Source organism: Eleutherodactylus coqui, chromosome 5, assembly GCF_035609145.1.
Source record: "Eleutherodactylus coqui strain aEleCoq1 chromosome 5, aEleCoq1.hap1, whole genome shotgun sequence".
Classification (NCBI taxonomy): Eukaryota; Metazoa; Chordata; class Amphibia; order Anura; family Eleutherodactylidae; genus Eleutherodactylus; species Eleutherodactylus coqui.
In genome coordinates this window covers 13,762,882-13,781,279 of record NC_089841.1, presented here as the reverse complement: position 1 = coordinate 13,781,279, position 18,398 = coordinate 13,762,882, and the positions used below count along the sequence as shown (strand labels likewise).

The 18,398-nt window shown below is 45.4% G+C and overlaps 2 protein-coding genes across 2 annotated transcripts in view; one reads left to right on the top strand and one right to left on the bottom strand.

The window, feature by feature from the left end:
- Positions 1-5,550, bottom strand: part of LOC136629077 (zinc finger protein 436-like) — a 58,218-nt gene extending 52,668 nt beyond the window's left edge. The window contains exon 1 of the mRNA XM_066605201.1: positions 5,461-5,550. The gene's annotated coding sequence lies outside the window, so the exon portion shown is untranslated. The remainder of the gene's footprint in view (positions 1-5,460) is intronic.
- Positions 5,551-5,605: 55 nt separating this feature from the next.
- On the top strand, positions 5,606-16,410 carry LOC136629025 (gastrula zinc finger protein XlCGF57.1-like). Its single transcript, XM_066605141.1, has 7 exons — positions 5,606-5,653; positions 9,294-9,438; positions 10,332-10,511; positions 10,594-10,717; positions 12,092-12,156; positions 12,643-12,745; positions 13,760-16,410. Exons 2-7 carry the CDS (start codon positions 9,361-9,363, stop codon positions 14,803-14,805), a joined length of 1,596 nt encoding a protein of 531 aa, XP_066461238.1. The 5' UTR covers positions 5,606-5,653; positions 9,294-9,360; the 3' UTR covers positions 14,806-16,410.
- The last annotated feature ends 1,988 nt before the right edge of the window (positions 16,411-18,398 follow it).

Here is an 18,398-nt window from a genome sequence, read left to right as displayed (position 1 = left end):
ATTAATGCCAGCACTGTGACAAGTGACCGGTTACCTCACCCCTCATCTGTCACCCCTCATCTGTCACCCTGACTCCATGGGGATTACTGCCAGCACTGTAACAAGTGACCGATTACCTCACCCCTCACCTGTCACCCCGACTCCTGGTCACCACACTGTGAGGGGGATTACTGCCAGCACTGTGACAAGTGACCGGTTACCTCACCCCTCATCTGTCACCCCGACTCCTGGTCACCACACTGCGAGGGGGATTACTGCCAGCACTGTGACCAGTGACCGGTTACCTCACCCCTCATCTGTCACCCCGACTCCTGGTAACCACACTGTGAGGGGATTACTGCCAGCACTGTGACTAGTGACCGGTTACCTCACTCCTCATCTGTCACCCTGACTCCTGGTCACCACACTGTGAGGGGGATTACTGCCAGCACTGTGACAAGTGACCGGTTACCTCACCCCTCATCTGTCACCCCGACTCCTGGTCACCCTGACTCCGTGGGGATTACTGCCAGCACTGTGACTAGTGACCGGTTACCTCACCCCTCATCTGTCACCCCGACTCCTGGTCACCACACTGTGAGGGGGATTACTGCCAGCACTGTGACCAGTGACCGGTTACCTCACTCCTCATCTGTCACCCCGACTCCTGGTCACCACACTGTGAGGGGATTACTGCCAGCACTGTGACAAGTGACCGGTTACCTCACCCCTCATCTGTCACCCCGACTCCTGGTCACCCTGACTCCGTGGGGATTACTGCCAGCACTGTGACTAGTGACCGGTTACCTCACCCCTCATCTGTCACCCCGACTCCTGGTCACCACACTGTGAGGGGGATTACTGCCAGCACTGTGACTAGTGACCGGTTACCTCACCCCTCATCTGTCACCCCGACTCCTGGTCACCACACTGTGAGGGGGATTACTGCCAGCACTGCGACTAGTGACCGGTTACCTCACCCCTCATCTGTCACCTCGACTCCTGATCACCACACTGTGAGGGGGATTACTGCCAGCACTGTGACCAGTGACCGGTTACCTCACCCCTCATCTGTCACCCCGACTCCTGGTCACCACACTGTGAGGGGGATTACTGCCAGCACTGTGACCAGTGACCGGTTACCTCACCCCTCATCTGTCACCCCGACTCCTGGTCACCACACTGTGAGGGGATTACTGCCAGCACTGTGACAAGTGACCGGTTACCTCACCCCTCATCTGTCACCCTGACTCCTGGTCACCACACTGTGAGGGGATTACTGCCAGCACTGTGACAAGTGACCGGTTACCTCACCCCTCATCTGTCACCCCGACTCCTGATCACCACACTGCGAGGGGGATTACTGCCAGCACTGTGACATGTGACTGGTTACCTCACCCCTCATCTGTCACCCCGACTCCTGATCACCACACTGTGAGGGGGATTAATACCAGCACTGTGACAAGTGACCGGTTACCTCACTCCTCATCTGTCACCCTGACTCCTGGTCACCACACTGTGAGGGTATTACTGCCAGCACTGTGACAAGTGACCGGTTACCTCACTCCTTATCTGTCACCCCGACTCCTGGTCACCACACTGTGAGGGGGATTACTGCCAGCACTGTGACTAGTGACCGGTTACCTCACCCCTTATCTGTCACCCCGACTCCTGGTCACCACACTGTGAGGGGATTACTGCCAGCACTGTGACAAGTGACCGGTTACCTCACCCCTCATCTGTCACCCTGACTCCTGATCACCACACTGTGAGGGGATTACTGCCAGCACTGTGACAAGTGACCGGTTACCTCACCCCTCATCTGTCCCCCGACTCCTGGTCACCACACTGTGAGGGGATTACTGCCAGCACTGTGACTAGTGACCGGTGGCCTCACCCCTCATCTGTCACCCTGACTCCTGATCACCACACTGTGAGGGGATTACTGCCAGCATTGTAACAAGTGACCGGTTACCTCACCCCTCATCTGTCACCCTGACTCCTGATCACCACACTGTGAGGGGATTACTGCCAGCACTGTGACAAGTGACCGGTTACCTCACCCCTAATCTGTCCCCCGACTCCTGGTCACCACACTGTGAGGGGATTACTGCCAGCACTGTGACAAGTGACCGGTTACCTCACCCCTCATCTGTCACCCCGACTCCTGGTCACCACACTGTGAGGGGGATTACTGCCAGCACTGTGACAAGTGTCCGGTTACTTCACCCCCCATCTGTCACCCTAACTCCAGATCACCACATTGTGAGGGAGATTACTGCCAGCACTGTGACAAGTGATCGGTTACCTCACCCCTCATCTGTTACCCCGACTCCTGATCACCACACTGTGAGGGGGATTACTGCCAGCACTGTGACAAGTGACCCGTGCCCTCACCCCTCACCTGTCACCCTGACTCCTGCTCATCACAGGACCAGGTACTCCCTATTATTTACACTGCTGTATATAATATAATGTTCTTATCTAAGTCTATACAATGTCCATGAGATTTATGCACTGTATAGTTCCAGGGGTGTTGACTTTTGTACGTTTATGCAGCAGAGTAGCTGTGACCTGAATATCTAATTTAATCAAAGTTAATTTTGTCTTTTTTACGTAAAGCTTTTGTGGGTTTTTTTGTAGTTTGTCAAAAATGTGATAAATGTTAAGTGCTTTTTTACAAGTACTTTTGGGTGACGTTTTTAAACAGACCTAATGGTGGCTTCACATGAATGGATTCCAATTGTGGAATCTGCGTTTGGCGTCCGTGCGAAGGATCCACGGAAAAATGCAGGCAATGAAAGGCTTGAACTTTCCGTTTGTCCTTCACACTCACAGATATGAATTGCATATTATGAGAGCTGTTAGACTTCCCCTCCCCCAGTGGTGAGGCTGCTGTGACAGCTTCCTGCTCATTCACCATGAGTGAATGCTGTCCTCAAACTGCTTAACAGTTTGTCCTGATAGCACTGCATTTTGGAGTTCCTCTCCACTGCCAGAATAAGATTTGTCATTGTGGCCTTGTAGTGAGGATTAAGGAATGATGCAATGTTTTGATGTGGGCTATGTGGTGGGCCTTCTGCAAGCACCACAGCATAAAAGCACTTATATGCCATAAAGTGCCAAAGGGTGATGGTCCACGTTCTTCAGGGTCAGGCATAAAAATGTTTTCTGACCTGTCCCGCCAGCCACGTAGAATAGTTGGGGTTAGTGATGGATGTAAGGAGTGTTGCATAGGCCCCTCCCCTGCCTCTGGATCTGTATTATTCTTCTCTTCTTTCCCCTCTATAATTCTCTAATGGGGAAGAAACATGTTGGAGAAGAAGGCCCCCTTTCTTGCCCAAAGCCACCCTCCCTGCAGTGTTGAGGAACAATACAGTTGGGAGATTTCTTTCTGTGACAACAACGCAACCGTTATTATTTCTAAGGCCCTGTAGCATCTGTTCCAGCAGGCAAACAAAAAGGATAGTCTCGTTGATCAGTGCATCATCCCGACTCACAATTTTGGTCACTTCCTCAATAAAGGATAAAACAGCAAACATGTCTTTGACCTGCAGCCACTCCAAAGGCATCAAGTGACCAACCTCTATACAGCATCTGCTAATAGCATATACCATCTGGTACTCCATGATCGCTTTCTGCTGCTGGCTTAGCCTCTACAACATACCAGGGTCATTTCATGGGCAAGGCAAGGTACATGCGTGGGGTTGCCAAGGCGAAGAACTGCCAGCAGGTTGGCCCCATTGCACACATGACCTTGCCTGACTTCAGAATATGCGGTGTCAGTCCTGTGTGCGTCTGAGCCTGCAGAGCAGTCAACAGATCTTCAGCCATTTGATGCAGTCCCCTAGACATATGACTTTTAGAACAGCATTTTGGCATTTACCATGTGCACCACTGTGTGTAAGTAGGCATTTATGCAAATAAGGATGATGGAATTACTGCCTTATTTGCATAAATTACACCTTCTAGGTGTCCCCACGCCCCTTTTGGGTGCTCTCCTTGCAGAGAGATGATGCTATACCCCTACCCACTCACCCCCTAGGTGCCTCGACACATGTTTTGGGTGCTCTCCTTAAGGAAACAGGACACCCTTTCTGACCCACAAAGTAGGCATTTGGCACATATGGATATCTGCGAAAGGTCTTGAAAGGTGGTATGAAGAGACGAAGGAAGAGGGGACAGACTAAGATGAATGTGCTACAACTCTTGGGGGTACCATAAAATACAGACCACTACTTTTGGCTTCATGCATAATCGGAAATTTCAGACTATGCCGATTCAATTTTCCATAAATCAGAATGATTTTATTGCCGATCGAGACGAACAACGCTATTTTTCTGGAAGCGTCATTAATGTCCAAGTGTCTGGGGTCATACAGGGCAGGAGACAGGTATGCTACATTACCTGCTTTAGTAAATTACATTTCCGTACCATTACTGTTATTATAGCTTCTGCTTTCCTGTTAGCTCTCTGCTTCCGAACTAGCAATCTATGTCTACCTTCAGTGCCTTCCATCCCTCTCTATCTTCCTACTACCAGCTGCGGGGGACATCCCTCCTAACCCCACCTTCTATTATCACTAGCCATAACATCTTATCTGCCCTGCTAAGACACCCTTCAGATCTTGTTAATATTCACTATATACCTTCTCTTGTCTCCTTTACGTGTCCGCTCTGGAACTGTCAGCCAGCAGTCAATAAACTCACCGCCATTCACGATGACTTCATTACAAAATCCCTCAATCTGCTCGCACCCACAGAAACATGGATCCAAGAGTCTGACACAGCTTCCCTCGCCGCTCTGTCTTATGATGGTCTACATTCCTCCCGTATCCCCAAACCTGAGAATCGGCATGCTGGAGGAGTAGGTGTTCTCCTCTCTCCACAATGCACCGTCCAGGCTATTTCCCTAGTACCCTTGCTCACAATCCTCTCTTTTGAAGGTCCACACCCTTAGATCCTTCCTTCCACTGTCCATGCGAGTGGCGGTCATCTACCACCCGCCATGCCCTCCCAGCCTGTGTCTGGATCACTTTGCCGCCTGGCTCACCCACTCATGCTGTCAAATTTCATCTCTCATTTTGGGTCGTGTTGCTCATCGTGATCTGCCGGGCCATAAAATCGAACTGATTTTCGTGAAGTCGGATCAGGTCATCCCGACCCAATTTTTAGCAAAAATCACTGGAAAATCACTTTTTCAATAAAAAAAACCCAACATAAATGAATGAATGAATGAATGAATTTTCTTCAAGGCATGTGGCTCACTGGTTGGCACCTTGCAGCACTGGGATCCTAGTTTCAAATCTCACCAAGGACAAACTCCATCCAGATGTTGCCCATAATCAGATTTGATCTTAGAACTTAAATACTGCAATGCATCAGTGTGAACTACTAAACCGCCTGACTTCATCCTTCTCTAGAGGCGAGGAAGAGGGGGAAAAACAAGAAGAATTAGCACAAAGAGAACATCCAAACTCACCCCTATTTCTTTATAGTCTTTTTGACGGCTTTTCTCTGCTGCGCCTCCCTGCAACCCATGAAGGGTATTTCCTAGCAAACTCTAGAATGGCTCCTCCCACACAGGTTTGGTCACATGATGGTGACGTCATCAGAGGTCCTTTAGACCACCGGGATTTAGCATCTACAGTAAACGCCCGGCTCTGCAGGTGGAGGTATGTATATGTCCCCTCATGTCAGGGCCGCAGGGGGGGGGAGGGGGTAACCCTTTTTTTCCAGGGGTTCTAGACATTTTGCATCTCTGGTAACCAGAACAATTATCGAATGTTTAATTGTATAAATTCTCTCGCCATTACTAGATAACCGCCCTCCCATACATTATACGGTAGCAGATTGTCAAAACACCAGGCTTCACTAAATACACAGCAGCACCTTCATGCAAGTTTGCTTCAAAGTGTATGAAAAACAAAAAACGTAAACATTTATATTTGTAGCTTAAAGTGCAACCCGAGCGCAAAATTATATGCAGGATATCACCTAAAAACAGACGTCCAACACGTGCAGAATTCATAGAAACCTCGATGTCTTCGTGAAACACCACAACTGGAACGGCCAAAAATCAGGTTGTAAGTTGGAAATTCAAAAAAATAATGAATTATAAAATACAGGAATCGCACGCCTTGAAAAGTAAGTGCACCCCTAAACCCTATGTATTCTCTATAAGCAGACAGCACATTGAGTGGAGCGGTCTTGAGGGGCTGCTGACAGATAGCGCCACCTTCATGTAACTGTAGGATGAACAGGAATGTTTTTTAATGCACTATAACATAAATTTATAGCTAAAACTCACATACAAGCGGAAATCACACACATGTACCGTGTAAAAGTAATCATGGGTAAAGTTAATATACGGAGCGGGAGGGTATCGTTACTCCTTAAGGAGAGCACCTAGGAGGTGAGTGAGGAGACTTATAAGGCCATGCATGCTCCTCTGGGAAATATATGCAAACAGGAAAAATGGAACACTACCTCTGCAGCGCCACCTATTGGATGTCAGCATTCCTGCAAATCAATGTCCAACCCTTTTATACAGGTCTTTGGAACAATATTGAGAATTGAAAACCAGGCCAGAGCCCATACACAGACAGCTGTTTCGGGTTTTTTTCCCCTCATCAGTGTGCAGTAGGATTCTGGCTTGACTGCTGAGAGGCTTATGATGTGAGTCGGGAGGGGGATCATCTCTCCTTAAGGCAAAAGCCTAGAAACAGCTGTCTGTGTATTGATTTTGGCTTGGTTTTCAATTTCCAATCATTGTTATAAGGACCAGTATAAAGGGTCGGGCACTGATTTGCGGGAATGCTGCCATCCAATAGGTGGCGCTGCAGAGGTATCATTCCTTCTTCCTTATTTGCATAATTTCATAAATGGCACACTCATCTACAGAAACATGAGCTTGTGTGCTCAAACACTGAACCACAATATTAGCCTGACATTCACAGTTGTGTTAAACATATCCTGTATATACTGCACATTGCAGCCCCTGCATACCGTGTTTATAATTACAGCTTCATAGTTTATGCACACGACCACCTTCACACAACATTGCATCAAACTGCATGAAAATTCGAGTTTGCAACTAAGGCCGGGCTCACACATGGGGGTGCGCCATCGCCCGGGTGTGTGTACATCTAGGTTTTTACTACTGGTAGCACCACTGTGTGTCACGGTTTTAGCTTCTTACACAGTCTATAAAGTGGTTTGTAATGTGGCTAAACAGATTTCCCTCTTAGGCTACCTACACACAGGTAAGCTCGATATTGGGCTCGATATTCTCGGTCTGTTATCACGCTCTCAGGCTTCTTTCCCACGAGCGTATATGAGCCGGCCGTTTTCATGGCTGGCTGGTATACACTGTGATCTGATGCATTGGATTCCAATGACGTAAAAGCACCCTGCCAGCCCAATATAGCACTAGACATTTTTATGTCGGGCCCAAAAGATATAGATGCTTCTCATCTATATATTTAGGGCCCAAACAATAGTCCTGGAACTATCTTTTGGGCCGGAATACGTCAGCCGCTGCATGGGCTCCTATGGGAGCCCATGGCAGCCGCCGCAGGTGGGAGGGAGTTTAGCAGCATGGGAAAATGATTCTTCATGCACACGAGCGGAAACGAACTGTGGTTTCCGCTCGCGGATGAAAAATCGCAGCATGCTTCATTTTCCTGCAGTTCCCGCACGGACGGAAGACTTCTGCACTTCACGCGGCATGCTGAATATAAGCTTCTGGGCCAAATTCTAACTGGTGACAGCCCATTCTTCCTAATCAGTGCTTGGAGTTTGTGTGTTTTTGTTTGTCCACCCTCTTTTTGAGGATCGACTACAAGTTCCCAATGGGTTTGAGATCTGGGAGTTTCCTTGCCACAGACCTAAAATGTCAATGTTTTGTTCACAAAGCCACTTGGATGTCACTTTTCCCTTCTGACATGGTGCTCCATCATACTGGATGGTTGGGAGAAGTTGCTCTTGGAGGTTGTTTAGTTACAGTACCATTCTTTATTCATGGCAGTGCGTGAGCCCACTCCCTTGGATGAAAAGTGACCTCTCAGGAGCAGGTAGGTGTCAGTACAACACAGTGAGCCAAATGCTTCTGGAGGCTGCCTGGTGTCAACAGGACAGTAAAGATACTTCTGTCCAAGAAAAAAAACAAGGACAGATGGACATTCTGCAGGAAGTACATGGACTGCAAGGACTAGAGTAAAGATATTCCATGATGGGACATCTGTAAAGATGATTAGATAAAATGAGCGCTACCATCAGTCCTGTGTCATGCCAATGTTAACGTAATATTCGCTAGTTGGTATGTTTTTAGGAGGTCAAATTAAATGTTACAGGGGTTTACCTGGGAAAATGCCATTGATGACCTATTCTCAACAGTTCGTCGCCTGGAATTCCCGACCGATCAGCTGAGCAGGCGCATGCTGTCAGCGCCGCAAATACACAGAGGTCAGAGCAGAAGTCTCCACGCCAACCTCCGTTTAGTGGCCGGCGCTTGTAACAGCAGGCATGGCTGCCAGTGAAATCAATGAGAGCCATGCATGCAGTTACAAGCGCCAGCCACTACACAGAGGGTGGCGCAGAGACTTACGCTGCTTCAGCTATGACCTCTGTGTATTTGCAGCGCTGACAGCATGCACCTACCCAGCTGATAGGTCAGGGTGCTGAGTGATGGACCCCAGCCAATCAACTAGTGATGACTTATCCTGAGGATAGGTCATCAATGGCATTCTTTCTGGAAGACTCCTTTAATGCTCAACTTTGAGGAAGCTTACAAATCACACAATGTGATAGGAAGTCATCTGAATTATTAGTCAATCAGCAGAGATATTTAAACAAAGACATTTACTATGAGGCTAGAAGACGCCTCACTTGTAATAATTCTAATTTATTTATTATCATTAGTTATTTAAACTCAACAAGTGCCCCACGTTGGGGTGACGTCTCTTTAGAGGCAGGACTTCTCTTAGGCCAATTGAAGCAGTTTCTCATGAGACCTCATTAATGGCCTTGGAAAACGGCCTTGCATTCTTGTGATAGAAAAAATAATATCTGCTAAAGGACAAACAGAGAAACAACAAGGAAGAGCAAGTTACAGGGCAAGATGGAGAATACTATAGCTTTTCTCACACTAGCAGTGGAGCATCCTGAGACCATTCATGTGTGGGGTTGCTTTTCATCCAAGGGAGTAGGATCACTCACATTTCCTTAAATGTTTCCCCTTATTCTCTTAAGTACTTGTATTGTTTTCATGGGATTTGTGTGGTTACAACATGGTCTCATCTTCTTTCTACTCAGGTCCCTACAATACAGGATCCTCTAATATCTTCCATACAAAATAATGATCCTGATTGAATTGTGAAGGATGGAAAAGGACATTAGCAAGATGACAGAAAGTATATTAAGTCTAACCCTAGAGATACTCTTACAGCTTACTGGAGAGGTGAGAGATTCTGATGATGTCACATTACATCATTATTATCAATGGTAAAAACAGATGATGTCACTATACAGGGGAGAGATTCTGATGATGTCACATTACATCATTATCCATAGGAATAACACATGATGTCACTGAAGAGGGAAGAGATTCTGATGATGTCACATTACATCATTATTATCAATTGTAATAACAGATGATGTCAGTATACAGGGGAGAGATTCTGATGATGTCACATTACATCATTATTATCAATTGTAATAACAGATGATGTCACTATACAGGGGAGAGATTCTGATGATGTCACATTACATTATTTTTATTTATCATAATAACAGATGATGTGACTGGAGAGCTAATAAACTTTTGAAAACTCTGTAGTAAATGTAAACTAATCCTAGTTTTATGTGAGAAAATGATTAATAGTATGTACATACCACTCTTTTTCCAGACAGAATAGCTGTCAACATGAAATTGGCAGCCTCTGGTTGTACTGTGTATGCAAATTACCCAGAACCAGCCAAAATAGACTGTCTGCTGCTCTGGATGGATTTGGGCTTACTCCCACATCCTGCCCATTGCATGATGATTGATCTCTCAGTCAAGGGTTTCATGCTTTCCATAGACAGTGTCTATGCCTTCATTTTCATATCAGGTGTGTGTGTATGTTATCAATCGTTGTCGGATTTTGCTGCAAAGAAAGAGGTAGAAAGCAGACCAGTCCAAGACAGGTAGATAGTATACAGCATTGGGAAGCTTTTGGGATAAATGTTGCTCTACCTGAAAAAAAGAGTGGTAAATACATAGTTGTAGTCACATTCCCCACGTGTGGCTAGGCCTAGTTTATGCTGTAAAATATTGATGACAGATTCCCTTTTATATCTGACTATATACAGGATTACATAGTAGTGAAGAAGACCTCTATTGATGGCTGTCAGGCCCCTGTGTCTGATGAATGGGGAAGACCCCTGAGCCCAATCCCGGGGCCCCCATTTCACTCCCTGATACATGAGGACATCAATGTACAGAAGATTCTAGAACTCACCAACAAGATGATTGAGCTGCTGACTGGAGAGGTGACGCTGCAGGGAATGCTGGGACATTATACAGTAACAGCACTGGAGGCTTCTGGGTGATGACTGTATATTGTGTTGTCAGGTTCCTATAAGGTGTCAGGATGTCGCTGTCTATTTCTCCATGGAGGAGTGGGAGTATTTAGAAGGACACAAGGATCTGTACAAGGAGGCCATGATGGAGACCCGCCAGCCGCTCCCATCACCAGGTAATAGACAGGATTAAATCCACGGGGACTTTATTATCTGTATATATAGCTGAAAGCCCTCACTCACTGACTAACTGACTCGCCACTAATTTCTAACTTCCCGATGTCGTACGAACATGAAGTTTGGCAGGAGCATTCTTTAGGTCCTAAATAAGAAATGTCAGGTCCGGCAGCATTGGGGGGTATCTGTGCCCACACTACCAGACCTATTTCCCAGGCTGCGGTGCAGGGGAGCTCTGGTTTTGGTGACCTGCCCTGGCCGCCGTAGTCCTGGACACTGGCTCTGGGAGCACTCTCCCATGCGCAGGGAACTTGCGCCTAGTAAGCCGTGTTGTCCCCGCTACCATGACATCCAAACACGCTTGTTCTGCACTCGCTGCTGAAGGTCTGGGTCTCTGCTCTGCACTCGCTGCCTGATGTCTGAGTCTTTGCCTGTCCTTAGCAGGCGCTGGCGGCTGTTCTCCCAGCGTCTGGTGATTGGGTCCTGCTGCTGTCACATTCCCCGCCCCAATCAGCTGCTGGGGTGGGTGTTCTGACAGCATTTAAACTGCTTAGTTTCTGTCTTATGTTACCAGTGTATTTTTGGCCTCCAGCTACACCCGCGTTAGTTGTATTGCATTTCCTGTGTTGACTTGCTTGCTCGGACTTGACTTTGCCTTCGCCTGATCCTTTGTACCTCACCTTCTTCTGCTGCTGACCTGCCTTTGTGTTTGTTTGTCTCCTGTATTTGTCTGTGAGTCTGACTCTGTCCCGCATCTCTAGCGAGTCTAGGGACAGTCGTCCAGTTGGCCTAGCCTAGGTAGGGATAGGAGTTGCGGGTAGTTCAGGGACTCCCAGTCACCCGGACCCCAGCTCCCTGACAGGAAAATTAAAGGGGTCACAACTCGAAAATTCAATATTAAGTGCAAAAGTATTGGCGCCCCTGTGTAATGTACCAAATCTAATTCTCTAGCTTCCCGGTGTCGGACAAACCTGAAATTTGGCATGAACATTCTTTAGGTCCGAAATAGGAAAATCAAACTCAATTATCCAATGCTAAGTGCTAAAGTAAGTGCACCCTTATGTAATGTAACTTCCTGGTGTCGTACAAGTGTGAAATTTGGCTCGAGCATTCTTTAGGCCCTAAATGAGGAGAGTGGGAGGGATGGCACATTCTGAAGAGGGACATCCGTACATTCAGCCTGAGGAGAATCTAACGCTCCTCTATATATATATATTTTATTCATTGGTTACTCATTAGTAACCTTGGCTTCATAAAATTTTCTATGCGAACAACATGTAAACACCTGCATCAAATTGATAGGGGTGAGGCTGGCTATATCAGTTAGTCTGTATATAAAGAATGACTTCAGTGTCCATCTGTGTTTCCTGCAGTTCCATCCAGTAAGAGAAGCCCACCAGAGAGATGTCCCCGTCGTCTTCTTCCACAGGACCATCAGGTAGATGGAGATGTCCCTCTGATCTGTAGAAGGCTGTGAAGCTCTTGCCTTCAGTCTTATTAGATTTTTTCTCCTTGTGTGATGAGGCCGGTGGAGATGGCAGGATTACTGCTGACCAGAGACATTACATCTTGTCTGGATCTTCTCACAGTTTTCTAGCGGTGGAGACTGCTCTTGGGAGTAAGGAGCCAACAGGTTGGATTTATATCTATCTGCTCCTTTATTTCCCCCGAGACAAGCAGCGGATGTGTCTGGTAGACACTGATCTCCTCCACTAAGACAACGTGTAGCATGTATAGCTATGCCGGATATACATATGTATGAGGTTCCTGGGGGGTCATTGAGCCGCCATGGAATATCTATGTCCGGCTTCTAGACCTGCAGCTATGTGGCTCAGATAACTACTTCTGTCAGGTCATTATGTCATAAAACCTTCCACACGACTTCTCCAACCATCTGCTGACTTCCACAATATTTGTCTCACAGCTTTTATATCAGGATGAAGATCTGACCAATATTAATACTACAGAGACAAATGTGAGGGGCGATCAGCGGTGTAAAGAGGAGATTCCTACAGGTAACCACCCAGGTGAGTAGTAACCACTAAATACAGCAGAGAAGAGTCACAGATTCTCCTCAGTCACCAGCAGCAGATAGATATGTAAATTTATAAGCTCTGGGATCTGTCCGTTTCTGTTGTATATTCCCATATTCAGCCAAATTACAACTTAAAAATCAATGAAAACCTGATACAATTGCAGGGGATAACACATGATAAGACATGGACCAGATACAGAATACAGAATTTAGATACACCTATAACAAAATGCAGATGTTGTAGACATGGTCCCAGATAACAGAACATGGATAAATAAGCTTGGATAACAAAATGCAGAATATGGAGATAGAGCAAAAAGGGGATGCACTCGGGACGGGGATCCACAAAGAGGAGCCATCTTGCGAGCAAACGGAGATTGAGGCGTAAGCATAGAACGCAGAGACATAGGTCCAAGTTACAGAATCAAGAACGCAGAGACATAGCCCCAGGTAACGGAATCCAGAACAGTAAAAGACTCCTGAATGTGGAGGCATAGACCCGGGTAATGGAATCCAGAATGTGGAGGCATAGACCCAGATAATGGAATACAGAACATGGATGTTATGTTTGCCCGGAATCCAAAACGCACCATGTCCAGGACAAATGCGAGGCTGTGTTCACAATAGAATCAAAACAAAAGAATGAAGGAATAACCTCACCCTGATTTCTAGGAATAGCACTGCCAGAAAGTGAGGTAATCGCCTTGATAAAGGCGGCCTCACGCCCCGTGCCTCGGCCACTAACTCTTACACCAAGTAGAAAGAGAACAAACAGACAATCAAAGCACCACTGCATTAAGGCAGAAATAAACAACTATAATATTACTTAGCTTTAGCAGCAGAACTCCAGAGAGCATAACCTCACTCCAACAGAGCTGATACAATCATCAGAAACACCTAGACCCAGGAGCAGACTTAAATAATGACCAATGCAATGTCATTGTACAAACAGGGCTTCAGAAACATTATCATCAAACAACAGTAAAATGAGTTTTATTCTTGGCAGATGACAGTATCGGGAGCTCTGAGGGATGTCTGATATCTGCTGACTGTAAAGCAGAAGATTGTGGTATCACACAAGATACAGATGAAGAACCTGCCATTATCCCAGATGTTTCCTCAGCCCTTCACAGCAAAGATCCATCATCTGATCCTCTTATACAGGGCCCATCTTCTGATTCATCACAGACTGAGAAGCAAAAGAAAAGTCACAGAAGGGAAGAACATCAGAGAACTCATACAGGGGAAAAGTCATATTCATGTTCAGAATGTGGGAAATGTTTTACTAAGAATAGAAATCTTGTTAAACATCAGAGAACTCACACAAGAGAGAAGCCGTATTCATGTCAAGAATGTGAGAAATGCTTTTTAAGTAAAACGGATCTATCTAATCATCAGAAAATTCACAAAGGGGAGAAGCCATTTTCATGTTCAGAGTGCGGAAAATGTTTTACACGGAAACCAAATCTTATTGTACATCAACGTCGTCACACAGGGACGGAGCCATATTCATGTTCAGAATGTGGGGAACGTTTTTGTGTGAAATCACATCTTCTTGTACATCAGAGATTTCACACAGGGGAGAAACCATTTTCATGTTCAGAATGTGGGAACCGTTTTACTGTGAAATCACATCTTGTCATACATCAGAGAATTCACACAGGGGAAAAGCCATTTTCATGTTCAGAATGTGGGAAACGTTTTAAAGTGAAATCAGATCTTGTTACACATCAGAGAATTCACACAGGGGTGAAACCATTTTTATGTACAGATTGTGGGAAATGTTTTACTTTGAAATCAACTCTTGTTACACATCAAAGAACCCACACAGGGGAGAAGCCATTTGTATGTTTAGAATGTGGGAAATGTTTTATAAAGAAATCAGATCTAGCTAGTCATCACAGAATTCACACAGGGGAGGAGCCATTTTCATGTTCAGTATGTGGGAAAAGTTTTACTCAGAAAGCATCGCTTGTTAAACATCAGAGAATTCATACAGAGGAAAAGCCATTTTTATGTACTTTAAGTGTTTTAAAAAAGTATTCCGTTTAGGTTAAGTAATTCCCTATCCGTGGGATAGGGGATAACTAGCTGTTTGGTGAGGATCCATCCACTGAGACCCCCACCATCCCAAGAATAGGGGATCTTGTTTGCCCCCCTTCCATCCACTTCTAGCTGCACATGGGTGATCCCACTTTATTAATTTCAATTGGGCTGACAGAAATAGTTAAACACTATTGCTCAGCTCTTTGCATCAGCCCCATTGAAATGATTAGAGTTGTGCTGCACATGTGCAGCCAGAGTTCCATTCAAGGTGACATCCCTCTGTTTACAGCAGTGATGCAGGGATGACCAGAAGTGGGTCAAATAACCCCCCCTTCATTCTCGGGATTGGTGTGGGTGCAGTGGTTGGACTCTAATCGATCTGTCAGTTTTCAACACTCTAGTGGATGGATGTAGACTAAAAAAGAAAAAAAAAATCCCCTTTTATTAAAATGTATGCTGTAACTGCACATCATAGAAGTCACACAGTGGAGATACCATTTTCATATTCAGAGTGTGCGAAATGTTTTACTCAGAAATCACACTATGTTAAGCATCAAAGAACTCACACAGGATAGAGAGTACTTTAAGGTGCAGAAAGTGAGAAATGTTCTTTCAGTAAATCAGATCTTGTTAGAAATCAGAGAATTCACACAGGAGGCAACCCATTTTCATCTTGTGGTTGTTTACACATGTACAAGAGTGAGTTGCACTTGAGATTCTCAGGTGTAACTGGCATCAGACAGCAGACGGACGCGCTGTCCATGTGCTATCTGACGGGCGGGACACCACACAGCTACATGTACTATTCTCATCCGAGATTTGGACAAGAATACTACATACAGCGAATTTTTAAATTCTAACTATTGGTCGAGTGAAAAAATTGCTACTGTGAATGAAGTCATTCAACGGGTTCTGTTCTTACGTGAATTTCGTTCATCTTGGACAGAACTCACACAGGAATATTGCCGTGAGAATACAGGCTCACATTATACAAATTTTTTTTCTCAGAAATCAGTTCTTAGACGTATCAGAACTCACACGGGAAAGTATTTTCAGGGGTTTTCTTTACAAACTTGTTTTCTTGACAAAAAGTACAAGTTAAAATAGAAGTTACCATCAAAGTAAAGTGAGATGTCACAGAAGAGAAAGGGAAGCAATTCAGAGCACTAAATGTATAGAATTACCAATAAACGTCTGTAATCCAGAAAACACATCTATCATTATGGATGAAGACAACATAAAGCGTCTTCTCCAAATATACGAACTCTTATTATTCCGGCAGGATACAATAAAGTGACCTACAGCATTCACATGTAACATGAATGAGAGCGCTACTGGTCAGATGAGAGGGGATTATATAGCATCGGGCTGAGCAATTGTCCATATATCACAGAATCCAAGAAATTACACCCACTTGGAAGGAAGATATTTAGTCGTACAGCAAAGATTATTCATGGATCACAGAAATCACTGCTGCACATTATTAACGTATAACATAACTTACTAAATAATTAAAAATATCTAGGAGGGAGCAAAGAAAATGTAGAAAAAGACAGATGTAAAAAGAGGATGCCTTAAAAAGGCTTTTAATGCCCTGTGGTATCCTCAAATAATATGTGAAAAAGGCGACCCCCCCCCCCCATGCTGGAACCTCACCCTATATATCCCTATTATGTCCTAGATTAAGGGCAAAAAAAAGACAAAAATAAAAAAAAGAAATAAACACACAAAGAGGACTTGAAATAAGGAAATAATCTGAATGGTCTTTTTAGGTTTACCATCTAAGGCCTTAGTCAGACGGGCGTTTTTTGCCGCGATTTGCGCATGCGCATGCGTCCGGCGATTTTATAAAACCATTGCTTTGCAATGGTATCGGACACATGAGCGCTTTTTATCCGCTCGTCCGATAAATTATAGAACAAAAAATCGCAGATCGCACCTATCTGCGATCTGCGATTCCTGTTCACTTCTCTATATGCGCTCAATGGGGCCGGCGGCAGCAGCGCCGACCCCATTGAGAACATATAGAAGACAAATCATTCTTCTCTGCCACAGCTGTAACAGCTGTGACAGAGAAGAACGATGTTTGCTCATTGAATTCAATGGAGCTGGCAATACAGCCGCTCCATTGAAAGCAATGGGCTGCCGGCGTGCGCGGGGTGAATTGTCGGGAAGGGCTTAAATATATAAGCCCTTCCCTGCAATTCATCCTAAAATGGGTTAAAATAAAAAAAAAATGTATACTCACCTTTCCGCTGCAGCCGGAGTCCAGCCGCGGCCGCTGTCAGTTCTCCTGAACTGCTTCTCGGCACTATTTAGCCGGCGGGGCTTTAAAATCCCCGCCTGCTGAATGATCTGCCTCTGATTGGTCACAGCCCTGACCAATCAGAGGCCGGTTTCACTCACACACCCATTCATGAATTCATGAATGGGTGAGTGACTGCTGCCTCTCAGCGCTGAGCCAATCAGGGGCAGGTCTGACTCACATCCATTCATGAATGGGTGTGAGTGAGACATGCCTCTGATTGGCTCAGCGCTGAGACAATCAGGGGGCAGGTCTGACTCACACCCACTGCAGGACGGCCGCGCGGAGCTCCGGCTGCCGGGAGAAGGTGAGTATACATATATTTTTTATTTTTACACATTTTAGGATGAATTGCAGGGAAGGGCTTATATATTTAAGCCCTTGCCGACAATTCATCCCGGGCTCGCCCGCAGCGCATTGCTTTAAATGGAGGTGGCTCTATTGCCGTCTCCATTGAATGCAATGCGCTGGACAGCTCCGGCCTGTTTCTAATGAAACGCGGCTAGGAGCAGATTTTCGGGCGATTTGCGGGCGACTTGCGCGCACCGGTCACGCGATTTGCGGATGTGCATCCATCATGCGATCCGCAAATCGCGCGAAAAAACGCCCGTCTGACTAAGGCCTAAGAGGACAGCTAAAGACGTGCGCAGAGTAGAATCAACCACCGTGCAGAATGTTTCCAATAATCACAGAATGGCCTTGTTATTAGGCAGGAACAATACTCCATAATGCACTACATATGACAGACTATGATCATATGTAAATACGTGAATCTTTTTCTGTGTTTCTTTGGACCGTCTTGGGTGTTTTAAAATTATTTAATAAAAGTTATTTTTTACGTTGAGCAATTGTCCAACCGCATTATATCTGGATACCAAACAACTGATTCAGCAGCTGGCATGAAGATATGGACGTCGTGGCAGATGTTCTCTCCTTGATCCAGGACTTGGGTGGAGACGGCACGGCCGGGGTCCCTATAGTTCCTTTTGAAGGCCTATTTTTGCCCTTGGGTAAAAAATTCTTCAAGCTAAGCAGAATTTTTTATAGTTCTTTTAGCATCGAAATGATATTGAAGATAAAATGAAGGAAAAGATGGTGGAAATAAATGATTTCATACTATAATTATGTGTATAGAATATTTTACATTGATACATATAACGGCTTCTAATTGTTTCTAATTATTAATAAAAGCTTATATCTATAAACGTATCTGCTTGTACTGGAGCCGATCTCCTTTAGTTTCACAAGGCTTTTATCGAATAACCGTTACTTGATTTTACAGCACAGTGCTTGT

Excerpts from the sequence above, each read along its gene's own strand:
- LOC136629025 (XM_066605141.1), top strand. The coding sequence starts at position 9,361 with ATGGAAAAGGACATTAGCAAGATGACAGAAAGTATATTAAGTCTAACC. Across the intron at positions 9,439-10,331 it reads TCTTACAGCTTACTGGAGAG|GATTACATAGTAGTGAAGAA; the intron begins GTGAGAGATTCT and ends GACTATATACAG. Across the intron at positions 10,512-10,593 it reads TTGAGCTGCTGACTGGAGAG|GTTCCTATAAGGTGTCAGGA; the intron begins GTGACGCTGCAG and ends TTGTGTTGTCAG.